We start from the raw sequence: 18,412 nt of genomic DNA on the forward strand, positions 1-18,412 counted from the left end.
CTCAGGAACACTTAAAGAAATCAGTCAGTAACTACAGTTGGTCGCTACATCTGTAAGTGCAAGTTAAAACTCTACTATGCAAAGCCAAAGCCATTTGTCAACAACACCCAGAAAAGCCCGAGCTCATCTAAAATGGACTGATGCAAAGTGTCAAAGTGTTCTGTGGTCTGACGAGTCCACATTTCAAATTGTTTTTGATAACTGTGGACGTCGTGTCCTCCGGACCAAAGAGGAAAAGAACCATACGAATTGTTCTGGGCGCAAAGTTGAAAAGCCAGCATCTGTGATGGTACGGGGGTGTATTAGTGGTAACTTACACATATGTGAAGGCACCATTAAATGCTGAAAAGGTACATACCAAAATTAAAATGGACTAGAAAAAAAATTATATAACTTAACTTGAAAAAATGATGATGGGTGGGATAAGATGACAGTACGCAGACGAAGCAAAAACAAGGAAATCACAAGGCCCCAGCACATTCCGTCACGTATTGTGCGTACTGGACCTGCTTTGCATGATATATGTGACCACTCCTTTTAGAGGCGGCCTCAGTGATGTTGACTATGGAACTCCTGAATAAATAGAGGGACGCGGGAGCTGAACCTTAGAGCGTAGGGCGAGACTGTGACTAAGTGTGCAGCTCCATGCGTTCTCCACATGAGCTAAATTGAACTCTGTCTCTGCATGATTTCCTTGCTTCTTGTCTGATTAATAGATGTCATCAGTGTATGGACCTGACAACACTGAACTAAATGATTGCATTTATTCAATATATAGAATGCAAAAAAAAAAAAAATCATCCATCATCATTTATCTCGTAATTAAGTTAAAGTTAAAATTAAAGTACCAATGATTGTCACACACACACTAGGTGTGGCGAAATTAATCTCTGCATTTGACCCATCACCCTTGATCACCCCTTGGGGGGTGAAAGGAGCAGTGAGCAGCAGCGGTGGCCGCGCCCGGGAATAATTTTTGGTGATTTAACCCCCAATTCCAACCCTTGATGCTGAGTGCCAAGCAGGGAGGTAATGGCTCCCATTTTTCATAGTCTTTGGTATGACTCGGCCGGGGTTTGAACGCACAACCTTCCCATCTAAGGGCGGACACTGTTAGAAAAAAGACGGTTTGTGAAAGTGTGAAAATGCATCGAAGGATCCCCTGGTTCGTATTAGTTAGAATAATCATGTATATATATTATCACACAACCTTAGTATGCTTAAAGTCCGTTGCTATTGTTATTAGCTATTGTGCTCAAGCTAAATTTTTTCTATCTGTGCAAGGACAAAACTTCTTGTCTGAGGGGTGGCCTCAGCCGCAGATGTTATCTTTGTTTTAGCCAAGGACTTCAAGGACCTCAACAAAGATAAGACGACAGTACGCAGACGAAGCAAAAACAAGGAAATCACAAGGCCCCAGCACATTCCGTCACGTATTGTGCGTACTGGACCTGCTTTGCATGATATACGTGACCACTCCTTTTAGAGGCGGCCTCAGTGATGTTGACTATGGAACTCCTGAATAAATAGAGGGACGCGGGAGCTGAACCTTAGAGCGCAGTGCGAGACTGTGACTAAGTGTGCAGCTCCATGCGTTCTCCGCATGAGCTAAATTGAACTCTGTCTCTGCATGATTTCCTTGCTTCTTGTCTGATTAATAGATGTCATCAGTGTTTGAACCTGACAACACTCTAACCACTAGGCCACTGAGTAATGATTGTGAACAAAATTACAGAAAAAATGTATTTTCCCTTTAAGTTTGACAGTTGGAATGAAGTCTAAATTGTATTTTATAAGTATTTGTCATGCAGTGAAGTGCTACTGTGTAATCCAACCGCACACTGTCGTACTTGCAATTCAAATCAACGTGCATCACACGGTGAAATTACATACAGAAAATGTTTTCCTCCTCTGTCCTGTGCCTTGCTAATCTGAAACATTGGAAGGACCGTTTTGGCCGCCTGTCAGCGTTTTAGAAAAGCATCTTGAGCGGCGACTACAGGATCCAGCACGGAGCCGCCGCCGCAGCGTTTGATGAGCCAAAACGGGCTCTTCCAATGTTCTCAGCTAATTTACTGGACATGGTGTCAGGCAGCAGATGGAGACGGGCGCAGTCACGCAGCTCCACCACATAAAGGAGACTTAACGCGTTTTTTTTTTTTTTTAATTACTTCATTTGGCATTTATTTGTTTTGGTGGTACCTAAATAATGAGTGTATTACTAAAACAACCACTTTTAGGGATAAAACATATTGTACAAACCAGTGAAGTTGGCACGTTGTGTAATTGGTAAAAAAAAAAACAGAATACAATGATTTAAAAATCCTTTTTAACTTATTTTCAATTGAATAGACTGCAAAGACAAGATATTTAATGTTTGAACTTAGAAAGTTTTTTTTTTTTTTTTTTTGCAAATAATCATTAATTTAATGGCAGCAACACATTGCAAAAAAGTTGGCACAGGGGAATTTTTACCACTGTGTTACATGGCCTTTCCTTTTAACAACACTCCGTAAATGTTTGGGAACTGAATTTTTAAAGCTTTTTAAGTGGAATTCTTTCCCATTCTTGCTTGATGTCAGTCCGGGGGGTCTCCGTTGTGGTATTTTAGGCTTCATAATGCGCCACACATTTTCAATGGGAGACAGGTCTGGACTACAGGCAGGCCAGTCTAGTACCCGCACTCTTTTACTACGAAGCCACGCTGTTGTAACACGTGCAGAATGTTGCTTGGGCATTGTCTTGCTGAAATAAGCAGGGGCGTCCATAATAACGTTGCTTGGATGGCAACCCCGCCCACCTCAACCTCCTCATGCTGTCATGTCTGTATAATCATGTTTTGTTTTAGTCATGTCATATTTTGTATTGTTTAGTTGTTGGACTCTTTAGTTTCTGGCTTTTCACTCCCTCGTCTAGTTTCCATAGTTACCCATTAGTTTCACCTGTTCCACGTTTGGACTCATTGTGCACTCTTGTTTGTCACCATAGCAACCCATTAGTTTTCACCTGCCCTCACGACTCACGCACCTGTCTTTAATCATGTCACTATTATTTAAGCTTCCAGTTGCCAGGCTGTCTGTCTGGCGACATCATACCCCTGACTTTCTGCTTCTCACTCTGTTTACCTCTGCGCACTTCATGCCATGTCAAGTAAGTTTTTTCTATTCATGCCACAGTTAGCGACTTTTGTTCATGTCCATAGTTTTTTGCCCACGTGCAAGTCTTTTTGTTTCGTTAGTCAAGTTTGTACTTCCGCCTTGAGCGCGCTTTTTGTTCCTTTGTTAGTGTAAAATAAATAATGTCTTCACCTTCACGCCATGTCTGGTCCAAATGTTCATTTGCACCACGGGAGAACAAACCACGCCATAGTCCAAGTCCTGACACATGCTCTCTCAGGGAGAGCATGTCCCAAATTCCAAGCTGCTGTTTTGAGGCATGTTAGAAGAAATAATGCACTAATAAAAATAAATATGGCAGTGCCATGTTGGCATTTTTTTTTCCATAACTTGAGTTGATTTATTTTGGAAAACCTTGTTACATTGTTTAATGCATCCAGCGGGGCATCACAACAAAATTAGACATAATAATGTGTTCATTCCACGACTGTATATATCGGTATCGGTTGATATGGGAATCGATAATTAAGAGTTGGACAATATCGGAATATCGGCAAAAAAGCCATTATCGGACATCTCTAATCATGTGGTTTACTTTTTTAACATATGTATCATACTCAGTGGCCTAGTGGAGGGGTCGGCAACCCAAAATGTTGAAAGAGCCATATTGGACCAAAAATACAAAAAAAAAAAACCTGTCTGGAGCCGCAAAAAATGAAAAGCCATATTACATACAGATAGTGTGTCATGAGATATAAATTGAATTAAGAGGACTTAAAGGAAACTAAATGACCTCAAATATAGCTACAAATGAGGCATTATGATGCAATATGTACATATAGCTAGCCTAAATAGCATGTTAGCATCGACTAGCTTGCAGTCATGCAGTGACCAAATATGTCTGATTAGCACTCCACACAAGTCAATAACATCAACAAAACTCACCTTTCATGCACAACCTTAAATGTTTGGTGGACAAAATGAGACAGAAAAAGAAGTGGCATAAAACACGTCCTAGAAAGTTATACATGTAAACAAACTACGGTGAGTTCAAGGACCGCCAAAATTAGTAGGACAAAACGGCGCTCGCCAAATACTCGAATCAGTGAAGCATGTTTAATACAAACAGTGTGCTTTATAACAATTAGGGAGGTTTGTGTCATGTTTGTCCTCCTACAGAAACCATATTAAAACAAAAAATAGATTTTTTTTCTCCTCATCTTTTTCCATTTTTCATACATTTCTGAAAAAGCTCCAGAGAGCCACTAGGGCGGCGCTAAAGAGCCGCATGCGGCTCTAGAGCCGCGGGTTGCCGACCCCTGGCCTAGTGGTTAGAGTGTCCGCTCTGAGATGGGTAGGTTGTGAGTTCAAACCCCGGCCGAGTCATACCGAAGACTATAAAAATGGGACCCATTACCAGAGGTGGGTAGTAACGCGCTACATTTACTCCGTTACATATACTTGAGTAACTTTTGTGATAAATTGTACTTCTAAGAGTAGTTTTAATGCAACATACTTTTACTTTTACTTGAGTATATTTATAGAGAAGAAACGCTACTTTTACTCCGCTACTTTTATCTACATTCAGCTCGCTACTCGCTACTAATTTTTATCGATCTGTTATTGCACGCTTTGTTTGTTTTGGTCTGTCAGACAGACCTTCATAGTGCCTGCGTTTTAACAAATACAGTCACTGGTGACGTTCACTCCGTTCCACCAATCAGATGTAGTCACTGGTGACGTTGGACCAATCAAACAGAGCCAGCGGTCACATGACCTGACTTAAACAAGTTGAAAAACTTATTGGGGTGTTACCATTTAGTGGTCAATCGTACGGAATATGTACTGTACTGTGCAATCTACTAATAAAAGTTTCAATCAATCAATCAAAAGTGTGAAGGAAAAAAAGACCCTTTTTTATTTCAACCGTACATCCCGTCAAAAGCCTAAAGACTGACTGCACAGTTCCTGTCTTCACAATAAAAGTGCCGCTCCATCGCGCCTGCGCTTTCAAAATAAGAGTCTCCGAAAGCCAGCGCAAACAAGCTAGCAAGCTACGGAGTTTGCCGCCAATGTATTTCTTGTAAAGTGTATTAAAAACGAATATGGAAGCTGGACAAATAAGAAGCCAAAAACCAACCACTTTCATGTGGTATTAGACAGAAAGGAGGAACTTTTTTTCTCCTCCATTTGAAAACGTGGACGTTATCATCACTACTGTCTGATTACAATCAACGCAAGTCATCAGAATCAGGTAATACACCAACTTATATTCTTGTCTTCATGAAAGAAAGGAATCTATATGTGTTAAACATGCATGTATATTCATTAAAACACCTTTAACATGTAAACAAAAACGGCAAAATATATATATATATATATGTGTATATATATATATATATATATATATATATATATATATATATATATATGATATGTGTGTGTATGTTACTCATCAGTTACTCAGTACTTGAGTAGTTTTTTCACAACATACTTTTTACTTTTACTCAAGTAAATATGTGGGTGACTACTCCTTACTTTTACTTGAGTAATAAATCTCTAAAGTAACAGTACTCTTACTTGAGTACAATTTCTGGCAACTCTACCCACCTCTGCCCATTACCTCCCTGCTTGGCACTCAGCATCAAGGGTTGGAATTGGGGGTTAAAACACCCAAAAAATTATTCCCGGGCGCGGCCACCGCTGCTGCTCACTGCTCCCCTCACCTCCCAGGGCGTGATCAAGGGTGATGGGTCAAATGCAGAGATTAATTTCGCCACAGCTAGTGTGTGTGTGACAATCATTGGTACTTTAACTTTATATACAAAGAATTGCTATGGCGACATCTAGTGGACACATTTAGAGCAGCAGTTCCTTTCATTCAAAAATTCCGGCTCGTTTTTATACTTAGCAAATTCATCCCATGGGTTTGTTTGATGCAGATCTTCCACACCATTTTACTTTAAATGTTACTTTAAATACCAAAGTCACAGTTTAAATGTAACCGTTACTATCAGTCATTATCAGTCATGTGTCTTCCTCACTGAAGTACACGGGAACTTTTTTCAGGCCAATGATGACAGAATGTCTAATGTGGTGATATCAATGATATCAACCGCACTGGGAGCAAATAAGAAAAGTGTTCAGTTTGAGATTCCCCTCGCTCCTCCGTCATGACGCAAGAGGGAGAAAGTCAAAATGTAAATTGCGTTGGCTCACGGCCACACCGCCACACACACCAGACACGAGACAGAGGAACTGGCAGGCAAACGTCGACACTGACGGATTGACGGACAGGACGTCACTGACCTTTTATCTTCACTCGTGTCTCAAGAGTCACGTTGCCCTCCGAGTTGGAAGCGTGGCAGGTGTACTGTCCTGCTGACTGGGCGCTCACAGCTGCCATAGATAACACCTGCTCCTGGTAAACATGATGTGGCAGATAAAGACAAGACGTATCAAAGAAATAAAACTGCAGATCATATCGATGCTTCATCACAAGTCATCACAAATCATTTCATGGTGGCGTATAAAACTGTGCGAATAACACTCAAAGCTCATAATAATCTGCACATCAGTTAGTGGGATCAATTGGGTGAAGAAATCAAACGAAGCGATAACATCATCCATCCATCCATCCATCCATCCATCTTCTTCCGCTTATCCGAGGTCGGGTCGCGGGGGCAGCAGCTTAAGCAGGGAAGCCCAGACTTCCCTCTCCCCAGCCACTTCGTCCAGCTCCTCCCGGGGGATCCCGAGGCGTTCCCAGGCCAGCCGGGAGAGATAGTCTTCCCAGCGTGTCCTGGGTCTTCCCCGTGGCCTCCTACCGGTCGGACGTGCCCGAAACACCTTCCTAGGGAGGCGTTCGGGTGGCATCCTGACCAGATGCCCAAACCACCTCATCTGGCTCCTCTCCATGTGGAGGAGCAGCGGCTTTACTTTGAGCTCCCCCCGAATGACAGAGCTTCTCACCCTATCTCTAAGGGAGAGCCCCGCCACTCGGCGGAGGAAACTCATTTCGGCCGCTTGTACCCGTGATCTTGTCCTTTCGGTCATGACCCAAAGCTCATGACCATAGGTGAGGATGGGAACGTAGATCGACCGGTAAATCGAGAGCTTTGCCTTCCGGCTCAGCTCCTTCTTCACCACAACGGATCGATACAGCGTCCGCATTACTGAAGACGCCGCACCGATCCGCCTGTCGATCTCACGATCCACTCTTCCCCCACTCGTGAACAAGACTCCGAGGTACTTGAACTCCTCCACTTGGGGCAAGATCTCCTCCCCAACCCGGAGATGGCACTCCACCCTTTTCCGGGAGAGAACCATGGACTCGGACTTGGAGGTGCTGATTCCCATCCCAGTCGCTTCACACTCGGCTGCGAACCGATCCAGTGAGAGCTGAAGATCTTGGCCGGAGGAAGCCATCAGGACCACATCATCTGCAAATAGCAGTGACCTAATCCTGCAGCCACCAAACCAGATCCCCTCAACGCCTTGACTGCGCCTAGAAATTCTGTCCATAAAGGTTATGAACAGAATCGGTGACAAAGGGCAGCGGAGTCCAACCCTCACTGGAAACGTGTCCGACTTACTGCCGGCAATGCGGACCAAGCTCTGACACTGATCATACAGGGAGCGAACTGCCACAATAAGACAGTCCGTTACCCCATACTCTCTGAGCACTCCCCACAGGACTTCCCGGGGTACACGGTCGAATGCCTTCTCCAAGTCCACAAAGCACATGTAGACTGGTTGGGCAAACTCCCATGCACCCTCAAGGACCCTGCCGAGAGTATAGAGCTGGTCCACAGTTCCACGACCAGGACCAAAACCACACTGTTCCTCCTGAATCCGAGGTTCGACTATCCGGCGTAGCCTCCTCTCCAGTACACCTGAATAGACCTTACCGGGAAGGCTGAGGAGTGTGAACCCACGATAGTTGGAACACACCCTCCGGTTCCCCTTCTTAAAGAGAGGAACCACCACCCCGGTCTGCCAATCCAGAGGTACCGCCCCTGATGTCCACGCGATGTTGCAGATAACATCATACAATTCAAAAATACATTTTAAAAACAACTTTTGATCTGTGCAACAAGGAGGAGAGGAGAGAACAGAGTATCATAAAAGGTGTAGTAGGGTTGTCCCCATATCAATATTTTGGTACCGGTAACGGAACCAAATAAAGGGGACCACAAAAAATGTCATTATTGGCTTTATTTTAACAAAAAAATCTTAGGGTACATGAAACATATGTTTATTATTGCAATTGTGTCCATAAATAAAATAGTGAACATACAAAACAACTTTTCTTTTATTAGAAAGTGTCATGTCTGTGTAATCATGTTTTGTCTTAGTCATGTTTTGTTTAGTTATTGGACTCTTTAGTTTCTGGCTTTTCACTCCCTTGTCTTGTTTCCATGATTACCCATTAGTTTCACCTGTTCCACGTTTGGACTCATTGTGCACTCTTGTTTATCACCATAGCAACCCATTAGTTTTCACCTGTCACGTCACGCACCTGTTTCACGTTTTGAGTCACGCACCTGTTTTCGTTAATCATGTCTGTAGTATTTAAGTTCATTGTTTTCAGTTTGTCTTCCTGGTGACATCCCCACATTTATGCTTCTGCACATTTCTGACTCTTTTTTCATGTCCATCGTGCACGCTGCTCCTTTTTGTCCATGCCAAGTAAGTTTTGTTTATTATTGCCACAGTTAGTGTTTTTTGTTGTTCATAGTTTTTGCCTTTGTGCAAGTGTTTGGTTTCATAGTGTGTTCTCCGCCATTGTGCGCGCCTTTTGTTTACTTCCTTGTTTTGTATTTACAGTGTTTAAATAAAAATGTACCTGCATTCCCGTCTCGCCCGAGCCAATTTTCCGTTGCCTTCGAGAAAAACTAAACCCCAGGACCAAGTCATGACAGAAAGTAAGCAAACAAAGGCTCCTGACGTATGCAGTAACATATTGTGTCATTTATCTACCTATTATTTTGTCTACATTATGAGAGACAAGTGTTAGAACATTAATTATTAATCTACTTGTTCATTTACTGTTAATATCTGCTTATTTTCTCTTTTACCATGTTCTATCTACACTTCTGTTAAAATGTAATAATCACTTATTCTTCTCTTGTTTAGATACTTTACATTAGTTTTGGATGATACCACAAATTTGGGCATCGATCCGATACCAAGTAGTTACAGGATCATACATTGGTCATATTCTAAGTCGACATGTGTCTAATATAACATAATATAAATTTAAAAAACACAAAGATTCTGTGATGCTAAAAAATATCGATGTAATCATAGTAGTATCGACTAGATACGCTATTGTACTTGGTATCATTACAGTGGATGTCAGGTGTAGATACACCCATGGCGTTTGTTTACATTGTGACGCCGGTGAGCTATTGTATGTAGTGAAGCATGTTTAGCTATTCCTCGTCCTGCAGTGATAATGATACTTGTAAGAAACTTACTTTATTTGTCGCCATGGAGACGAGGATTAGTGATTTAGAAGTAGCTAAAACACTTCCTGAGGGCGTTTCAGTGTTATAACTTCACCTTTATCGTTACTTTTTACACCAAAATGTGTCTATTCTCCCTTTTCTGTCTCTACACTGTGTCTGCTTGTAAGTACTCTGTGTGTGTGCGCTGCCGAACATGCTTCTCTACACGCCGTCATGCCCGTTTAAAAAAAAAAAGGGGGTGGGTTGGTGGGACCGTTACTTTTTAGAGGCGGTATAGGAGGAATATATGATTCATTACTATAGTAGTACCGGTATACCGTACAACGTAATATGTGGGGCGGTATGACGTAGTGGGTAGAGCGGCCGTGCCAGAAAACCTGAGGGTTGCAGGTTCGCTCCCCGCCTCTTGACATCCAATCGCTGCAATTGAAGCCCATCGAGAGAATACCAGGAGTGTGCAAATTAATTTATTTAATTAGCCACCCTTTGCTCTGATTACTGCTTTGCACACTCTTGGCATTCTCTCCATGAGCTTCAAGCACACCTGTGAAGTGAAAAACCATTTCAGGTGACTACCTCTTGAAGCTCACCGAGAGAATGCGAAAAAGTAATCAGAGCAAAGGGTGGCTATTTTGAAGAAACTAGAATATAAAACATGTTTTCAGTTATTTCACCTTTTTTTTTGTTAAGTACATAACTCCACATGTGTTCATTCATAGTTTTGATGTGACAATCTACAATGTAAATAGTCATGAAAATAAAGAAAACGCATTGAATGAGAAGGTTTGTCCTAACTTTTGGCCTGTATATATATATACTTAAAAAATGTATATAAAACCCTAATGGAGATGTTTGGATGTTTTTAGAGGATCTACAGGCAGAATTGAACGGCTACCATAGCCTCTATTGTAAGCTGACTTTTGATCGCATTTATTCAGTATTTAGAATGCAAAAAAAAAAAAAAAAAAAGAACATTCATTGTCATGTCCCTCATAAGGATTGTGAACGATGGGCAAAATTCCCCCAAAAAAGTGCAGTTCCCCTTTAAAGGCCTACTGAAATGCTATTTTCTTATTTAAACGGGGATAGCAGGTCCATTCTATGTGTCATACTTGATCATTTCGTTGCCATAATTTTGCTGAAAGGATTTAGTAGAGAACATCGACGATAAAGTTCGCAACTTTTGGTCGCTGATAAAAAAGCCTTGGCTGTACCGGAAGTAGCAGACGAGTAGCGTGACGTCACAGGTTGTGGAGCTCCTCACATCCGCACATTGTTTACAATCATGGCCACCAGCAGCGAGAGCGATTCGGACCGAGAAAGCGACGATTTCCCCATTAATTTGAGCGAGAATGAAAGATTTGTGGATGAGGAAAGTGAGAGTGAAGGACTAGAGGGCAGTGGGAGCGATTCAGATAGGGAAGATGCTGTGAGAGGCGTAAAAAATGATTTTCAAGGTAAAAAAAAAATTTCAAGGTAAAATTTTTTTTTCAAGGTAAAAAATGATTTTCAAGGTAAACAAATGATTTTCAAGGTAAAAAAAAAATTTCAAGGTAAATTTTTTTTTTTAAGGTAACTATTTTTTCAAGGTAAAAAATGATTTTCAAGGTGAAAAAAATGTTTCAAGGTAAAAAAAATTTTTCAAGGTTAAAAATGATTTTCAAGGTAAAAAAAGATTTTCAAATTTAAAAAAAATTTTTTTTTTTTTATTTATTTATTTATTATTTTTTTTATTTATTTATTTTTTTTATTGTTTTTAATTTTTTTTTTATTTATTTATTTTTTTATTTTTTTATTTATTTTTTTTAATTTTTTTAATTTTTTTAATTTTTTTAATTTTTTTAATTTTTTTAATTTTTTTAATTTTTTTTATTTTTTTTATTTTTTTTATTTTTTTTATTTTTTTATTTTTTATTTTAATTGTTTTATTTTTTTTATTTTTATTTTTTTTTTAATTTCTTTTTTTATTTCTTTTTTTTAGTATTTTTTTATAAATATATATATATATATATATATATATATATTTTTTTTTTAAACAATTTAAAACAATTTTAACATTTTTTTTATTTTTTTAAACAATTTTAACAATTAACATTTTTTTTAGGGTTAGGGTTAGGGTTAGGTTTAGGGATAGGGTTAGGGTTAAGATTAGGGTTAGGGTTAGGGTTAGGGTTAGAGTTAGGGTTAGGGTTAGGGTTAAGATTAGGGTTAGGGTTAGGGTTAGGGTAAACATTTTTTTAAAAAAGTTTAAAAAAGTTAAAAAAAAAGTTAGAAAAAGTTAGAAAAAGTTTAAAAAAGTTAAAAAAAAAGTTAAATTTTTTTTTTTTTAATTAAAAATATTTAAAAAAAAATTAAAAATATTTTAAAAAAATTAAAAAAAATTTAAAAAATTTTTAAAAATTTTAAAAAATGTTTTAAAAATTTTTAAAAAAAATTAATTTTTTTTTTTTTAAATAAAAAAAAAAAAAAATTTAAATTACATTTTTTTACAAAAATTAAAAAAAAACAGACGACTTAATAGTTGTCCACCATGCTGTCCCAAAATGTCCTCTACAATCCGTGACGTCACGCGCTGACGTCATCATACCGAGACGTTTTCAGCAGGATATTTCATGCGAAATTTAAAATTGCACCGTATTGGCATGTGTTGCAATGTTAAGATTTCATCATTGATATATAAACTATCAGACTGCGTGGTCGGTAGTAGTGGAATTCAGTAGGCCTTTAAAACAAGTAAAACACTCTAACATAAAATCTGCTCAGTGAGAAGAATTATCTTATCAGACAGAAAATAGGCAAATATCACCCTTATTTGAGATATATCATCTTACTTAGATTTCAGTTTTTGCAGTGTGGGTATGAATGAATGAATGAATGAATGTATTCATCAACTGTATGACTTGCAATCACACACACGTACCTGACCACTCCCTCTTTGAAGCACACGGCCATCCTTGAGCCAGGTGATGACAGGAATAGGGTTTCCAATGGCAGCACACACAAGAGACAGGGGATTGCCAACCAGACCCTCCAGCACAGGAGGTGGGCTTCTGGTAAAGGTAGGGGGCGCTATAGGACAAAACATCAACAACTTTAAAAGTTTGCTGGTTTGCACTAACATATATGAAATATGTGAAAATATCCTTTTCTCCTCGTCTTTTTCCTTAGGTAAATGACGCCGTCCACTGTCGATAACATGTTCTCGTGAGCGCTAACTCCTTTCAAGTCTCTGGTCCATCCAGCGAGAGCTATTGACCATCCCTCTAGGCCTAAAGTGCATCTAATCGGTTGTGAAGAGCATACCTCCCGGGCCGTGGAAGCCCCGATCAATCGTCACTTATGTCTTCGCTCATACTGCACATCTGTGGGACTGTTTCGCCTTGCTTTGACACAAAAATGCAGCCATCGTTTCTAGATGTGTTATTTAAATATTACAAACATACAGTACAGGCCACACCCTCAAATTAATTTGTCAGCGACTAATTCGAGAACCAAATTTTGTCGACAACGTCAAAACGCATTGGCATGCATGTAAGCTACAATATAAAACAATTTTAAAGGGTAAATGCACTTTTTTGGAATTTTGCCTATCATTCACAATCATTATTATTGTTTTTTGTTTTTTCTATGCATTCTAAATATTAAATAAATGCAAATAAAAGTTTTGCTTACAGCGGAGCCAATGGGAGCTCCACTATTTCGCCCATAAAATCCAATAAATAACCCATACTTGCCAACCTTGAGACCTCCAATTTCGGGGGGTGGGGGGTGGGTGCGGGGGGCGTGGTTGGGCGGGAGGCGTGGTTGGGGGCGTGGTTAAGAGGGGAGGAGTATATTTACAGCTCGAATTCACCAAGTCAAGTATTTCATATATATATATATATGTATAAATATATATATATATATATATATATATATATATATATATGTATATATATATATATATATATATATAAGAAATAATTGACTTTCAGTGAATTCTAGCTATATATATATATATATATATATATATATATATATATATATATATATATATATAAGAAATAATTGACTTTCAGTGAATTCTAGCTATATATTAGAGATGCGTGGATAGGCAATTATTTCATCCGCAACCGCATCAGAAAGTCGTCAACCATCCGCAATCCCCCCGATCTAACATTTGATCAGAACCGCATCCGCCCGCCATCCGCCCGCACCCGCCCGTTGTTATATATCTAATATAGACGATGCAAGGCATTAGTGAGGTTATAAAGCTTTTGCCTGTTAAAGAAAGGAGACTGATCCAATGCAGCACAGACATTCGCGTGCCACGCTGTCACGACCCAGACGCACACCAGTGCGCAATCATATGGGAGCCGCGCTGAGCGCACCTCCAAGCGCGTCTCGCTGCCGGCGACGGCCGGGTATGTGCCCGACGCTCCAGCGCCATCCATTTTCAGGGCTAGTTGATTCGGCAGGTGGGTTGTTACACACTCCTTAGCGGGTTCCGACTTCCATGGCCACCGTCCTAGCTGCTGTCTATATCAACCAGGGTGAGCCCCACCCCTTTCGTGAGCGCACTGTGCGCGGAGTGACCCCTGTTACGTGCCCCCGGCAACAAGGGTGGCGGGCAGGTAAGCTGCGCGGGCGGAGCGCAGGAAGTCACACGGGAAAATTGGGGGGTTCAGCAAGTAAGCTGCTGAGCCGCATCAGAGTGATCAAAGAGCCGCATGCGGCTCCGGAGCCGCGGGTTGCCGACCCCTGTCTTAGCGGCACTCACCTTTTGTTTATTTTTGGTTTAAGCATAAGACACCTTTTTACCTGCCTTTACAAAGCAATTAGCTACCGGCTGCCACCTACTGATATGGAAGAGTATTACAGGGTTACTCAGCCGAGCTCGAGACAGCACCGACACTCAACAACAACACATCATTTGCAGACTATAATTACTGGTTTGCAAAAACTGTTTTTAACCCAAATATGTGTAATTAGATAATCTCCCACGGCACACCAGACTTATTTGGAGTTGTTTGCTGTTTTCCTGTGTGTGGTGTTTTAGTTCTTGTCTTGCGCTCCTATTTTGGTGGCTTTTTCTCTTTTTTTGGTATTTTCCTGTGCAGTTTCATGTCTTATATTTCCCGCATCTACTTTGTTTTAGCAATCAAGAATATTTCAGCTGTTTTTATCCTTCTTTGTGGGGACATTGTTGATAGTCATGTCATGTTCGGATGTACATTGTGGACGCCGTCATTGCTCCACAGTAAGTCTTTGCTGTCGTCCAGCATTCTGTTTTTGTTTACTTTGTAGCCAGTTCAGTTTTACTTTCGTTCTGCATAGCCTTCCCTAAGCTTCAATGCCTTTTCTTAGCGGCAATCACCTTTTGTTTATTTTTGGTTTAAGCATAAGACACCTTTTTACCTGCCTTTACAAAGAAATTAGCTACCGGCTAAGAGTATTACACGGTTACTTTGCCGAGCTCTAGACAGCACGGGAACCTTAAAAACAACACATCATTTGCAGACTATAATTACTGGTTTGCAAAAAGTGTTTTTAACCCAAATATGTGTAATTAGATAATCTCCCACGGCACACCAGACTGTATCTCACGGCACACTAGTGGTTGAAAAACACTGATGAAAGCTACAATATAAAACAAATTTAAAGGGTAACCGCACTTTTTTGGAATTTTGGATGGTTATTTATTGGATTTTATGGCCGAAATAGTAGCGCTCCCATTGGTTCCGCTGTAAGCAAACTTTTATTTGCATTTATTTAATATTTAGAATGCATTAAAAAATTAAAAAATTAAAAAAAGGATTGTGAACGATAGGCACATTTCCAAAAAAGTGCAGTTACCCTTTAATACACCTGGCCAAGTGGTTAAGACACCTGATTCTCATAATTTGGATGGGTGGCCAAATACTTTTGGCAATATAGTGTATTTAAAATGACAATGAAAAAAATATTCAAACTTTACAGAGCCTAGGAGCCTCAACATGCCCATTTTGACACAGAAACTCAGAAAAAAAAACTCACCAATCACAGAAAGTATTATCCAGGTGCCATTCCCAAGCTCCTCTGTGGGTTTATCTAATACGAGGCTCCTGCACTCATACAGGCCCTGGTCGTCCAACTTCAGGCCCTCCAGCCTCAGGGTGGTGATTCCCACCAGAGACACCCGCCCTGCAGAGACATGAGTACAGGTAAACAACTCTGCATGCATGCATGCATGCAACATTGGAGATGTTTGAGATCTGAGCTGTGTACAATTGCCACTGTAATGTTCAGATGTGCACTGCAAAAAGTCAGTGTTCAAAAACAAGAAAAAAAAATACAAAAATTAGGGGTATTTTATTTGAACTAAGCAAAATTATCTGCCAATAGAACAAGAAAATTTGGCTTGTCAAGACTTTTCAAAACAAGTAAAATTAGCTAACCTCAATGAACCCCAAAATAGCTTAAAATAAATATATTCTCACTAATAACAAGTGCACTTTTCTTGGTAGAAAAAAAAGACACCTTTTTGCTCAAAATGTTGAAAAATATCCTTAAATTAAGTAAATGCTAGTGCCATTATCTTGACATAATGATATGCGCTCGGCATCATGATTTTTTTTTCATGCTTGAAGTAAGAAATGATTACTTTAAAAAAGTAGTTTTATACTTGTGAGTGTTGATGACACAGCTTTGCAACACTTGATATTCTAGTTTCAAGCATGTTTTACTCAATATAGGTCATCAAATCTCAGCAACAAGCTGTAATATCTTACTGTTAGAATAATTATGTATAAGTTATCACACAACTCTTATGCTTAAGGGCCGTTGCTATAGTTATTATCAATTGTGCTGAAGTTGTACTTTTTCTATCGGTGCAAAGCAAGTCGTCTCGTATCTGTCATGTCTGTGTAATCATGTGTTTTAGTCATGTCATGTTTTGTTTTGTTTAGTTATTGGACTCTTTAGTTTCTGGCTTTTCACTCCCTTTGTTACGTCTTCGACGCATGGTTGTGGTTGTCGTGTTTCTTCCAAGGCAGGAGACAAGCAGGAGCGGAGTGCAGGTAAGATTTACGTATATTTAATAAATAAAAGGCAGGACAAAAATACAAAACTGAGGACGCTAGCAAGCGTGGAGCTAAATAAAAACCAAAATGTCACCAAGGGTGAAAAAACCGGGATTCTGGTCGGCAGAATAATATAAAGAGCGTGGAGCAAAAACAGAAAGACGTAAATGTTGCCTATTGCAAACATTGACCCAGCACTTACTGCTGGGTGACAGGAAACTATAAAGGGGAGTGATTAGCCAAAACACCTGGTGGAAACACTAATTGCCAAAACTAAGACAGGTGAGGAGAATCAGTGCCCATGGAAACCAGCAGTAAACAGGGAAAGAGGGTGCACCCAGGAAACCGACTAAAACCAGAAACATAACCAACATAATTCATGCCATGATCCGGGTAACGGATCATGACACCCTTGTCTTGTTTCCATAGTTACCCATTAGTTTCACCTGTTCCACGTTTGGACTCATTGTGCACTTTTGTTTTGTCACCATAGCAACCCATTAGTTTTCACCTGTCACGTCACGCACCTGTTTCACGTTTTGAGTCACGCACCTGTTTTCGTTAATCATGTAGGTAGTATTTAAGTTCAATGTTTTTCAGTTTGTCTTTCTGGTGACATCCCCACATTTATGCTGTGCACATTTCTGACTCTTTTTTCATGTCCATAGTTCACGCTGCTCCTTTTTGTCCATGCCAAGTAAGTTTTGTTTATCATTGCCACAGTTAGTGTTTTTTGTTGTTCATAGTTTTTGCCTTTGTGCAAGTGTTTGGTTTCATAGTTTGTTCTCCGCCATTGTGCGCGCCTTTTGTTTACTTCCTTGTTTTGTATTTATAGTGTACCTTCATTCCCGTCTCGCCCGAGCCAACTTTCCGTTGCCTTCCAGAAAAACTAAACCCCAGGACCAAGTCATGACAGTAAGTGGCCCCGAATCCATCGAGGCATAGTCATATGGCGGCGGCGAGTGGAACGCCGCTGCAGCAGGCGAGGTGGGCGACCCGGGACGGGCCCCATCCGTGGCCGACTGGGAGGTGGGCGCACTTGGCGTGGCGGGCGACCAGGTAGCGGCCATATCCGTGGGCGACGAGGAGGCAGGCGCGTCGTCATCGTGGCAGGCGTGGAAGCTCGGCGTGGAAGCTCGGCGTGGCGCGTCAGGCGGCGGGTCTTGGTCTTGGCGTGGGTCTTGGTCTTGGCGTAGGTTTTGGTCTTGGCGTAGGTCTTGGTCTTGGCGTCAGCCATGGATATTACTGTCATGACTTGGTCCTGGGGTTTAGTTTTTCTAGAAGGCAACGTAAAGTTGGCTCGGGCGAGACGGGAATGAAGGTACATTTTTATTTAAACACTATAAATACAAAACAAGGAAGTAAACAAAAGGCGCGCACAATGGCGGAGAACAAACTATGAAACCAAACACTTGCACAAAGGCAAAAACTATGAACAACAAAAAACACTAACTGTGGCAATAATAAACAAAACTTACTTGGCATGGACAAAAAGGAGCAGCGTGAACGATGGACATGAAAAAAAGAGTCAGAAATGTGCAGAGCATAAATGTGGGGATGTCACCAGAAAGACAAACTGAAAACAATGAACTTAAATACTACCTACATGATTAACGAAAACAGGTGCGTGACTCAAAACGTGAAACAGGTGCGTGACGTGACAGGTGAAAACTAATGGGTTGCTATGGTGACAAAACAAAAGTGCACAATGAGTCCAAACGTGGAACAGGTGAAACTAATGGGTAACTATGGAAACAAGACAAGGGAGTGAAAAGCCAGAAAC

The 18,412-nt window shown here is 40.4% G+C and overlaps 1 protein-coding gene across 3 annotated transcripts in view; it reads right to left on the reverse strand.

Annotated features, from left to right (window-relative positions):
• The window catches only part of igsf9a (immunoglobulin superfamily, member 9a), a 228,671-nt gene that overhangs the window by 123,570 nt on the left and 86,689 nt on the right, over positions 1–18,412 (reverse strand). For 2 of the 3 annotated variants that reach the window (XM_061980874.2, XM_061980872.2), the window contains exons 5-7: positions 15,605–15,751; positions 12,510–12,658; positions 6,426–6,537 (exon numbers count right to left, since the gene is read on the reverse strand). In XM_061980874.2, the coding sequence (XP_061836858.2) occupies positions 6,426–6,537; positions 12,510–12,658; positions 15,605–15,751 (408 nt within the window). The remainder of the gene's footprint in view (positions 1–6,425; positions 6,538–12,509; positions 12,659–15,604; positions 15,752–18,412) is intronic. The other variant, XM_061980875.2, reaches the window with a different exon arrangement.

Source organism: Nerophis lumbriciformis, linkage group LG20 (genome assembly GCF_033978685.3).
Source record: "Nerophis lumbriciformis linkage group LG20, RoL_Nlum_v2.1, whole genome shotgun sequence".
NCBI classification, from domain to species: domain Eukaryota; kingdom Metazoa; phylum Chordata; class Actinopteri; order Syngnathiformes; family Syngnathidae; genus Nerophis; species Nerophis lumbriciformis.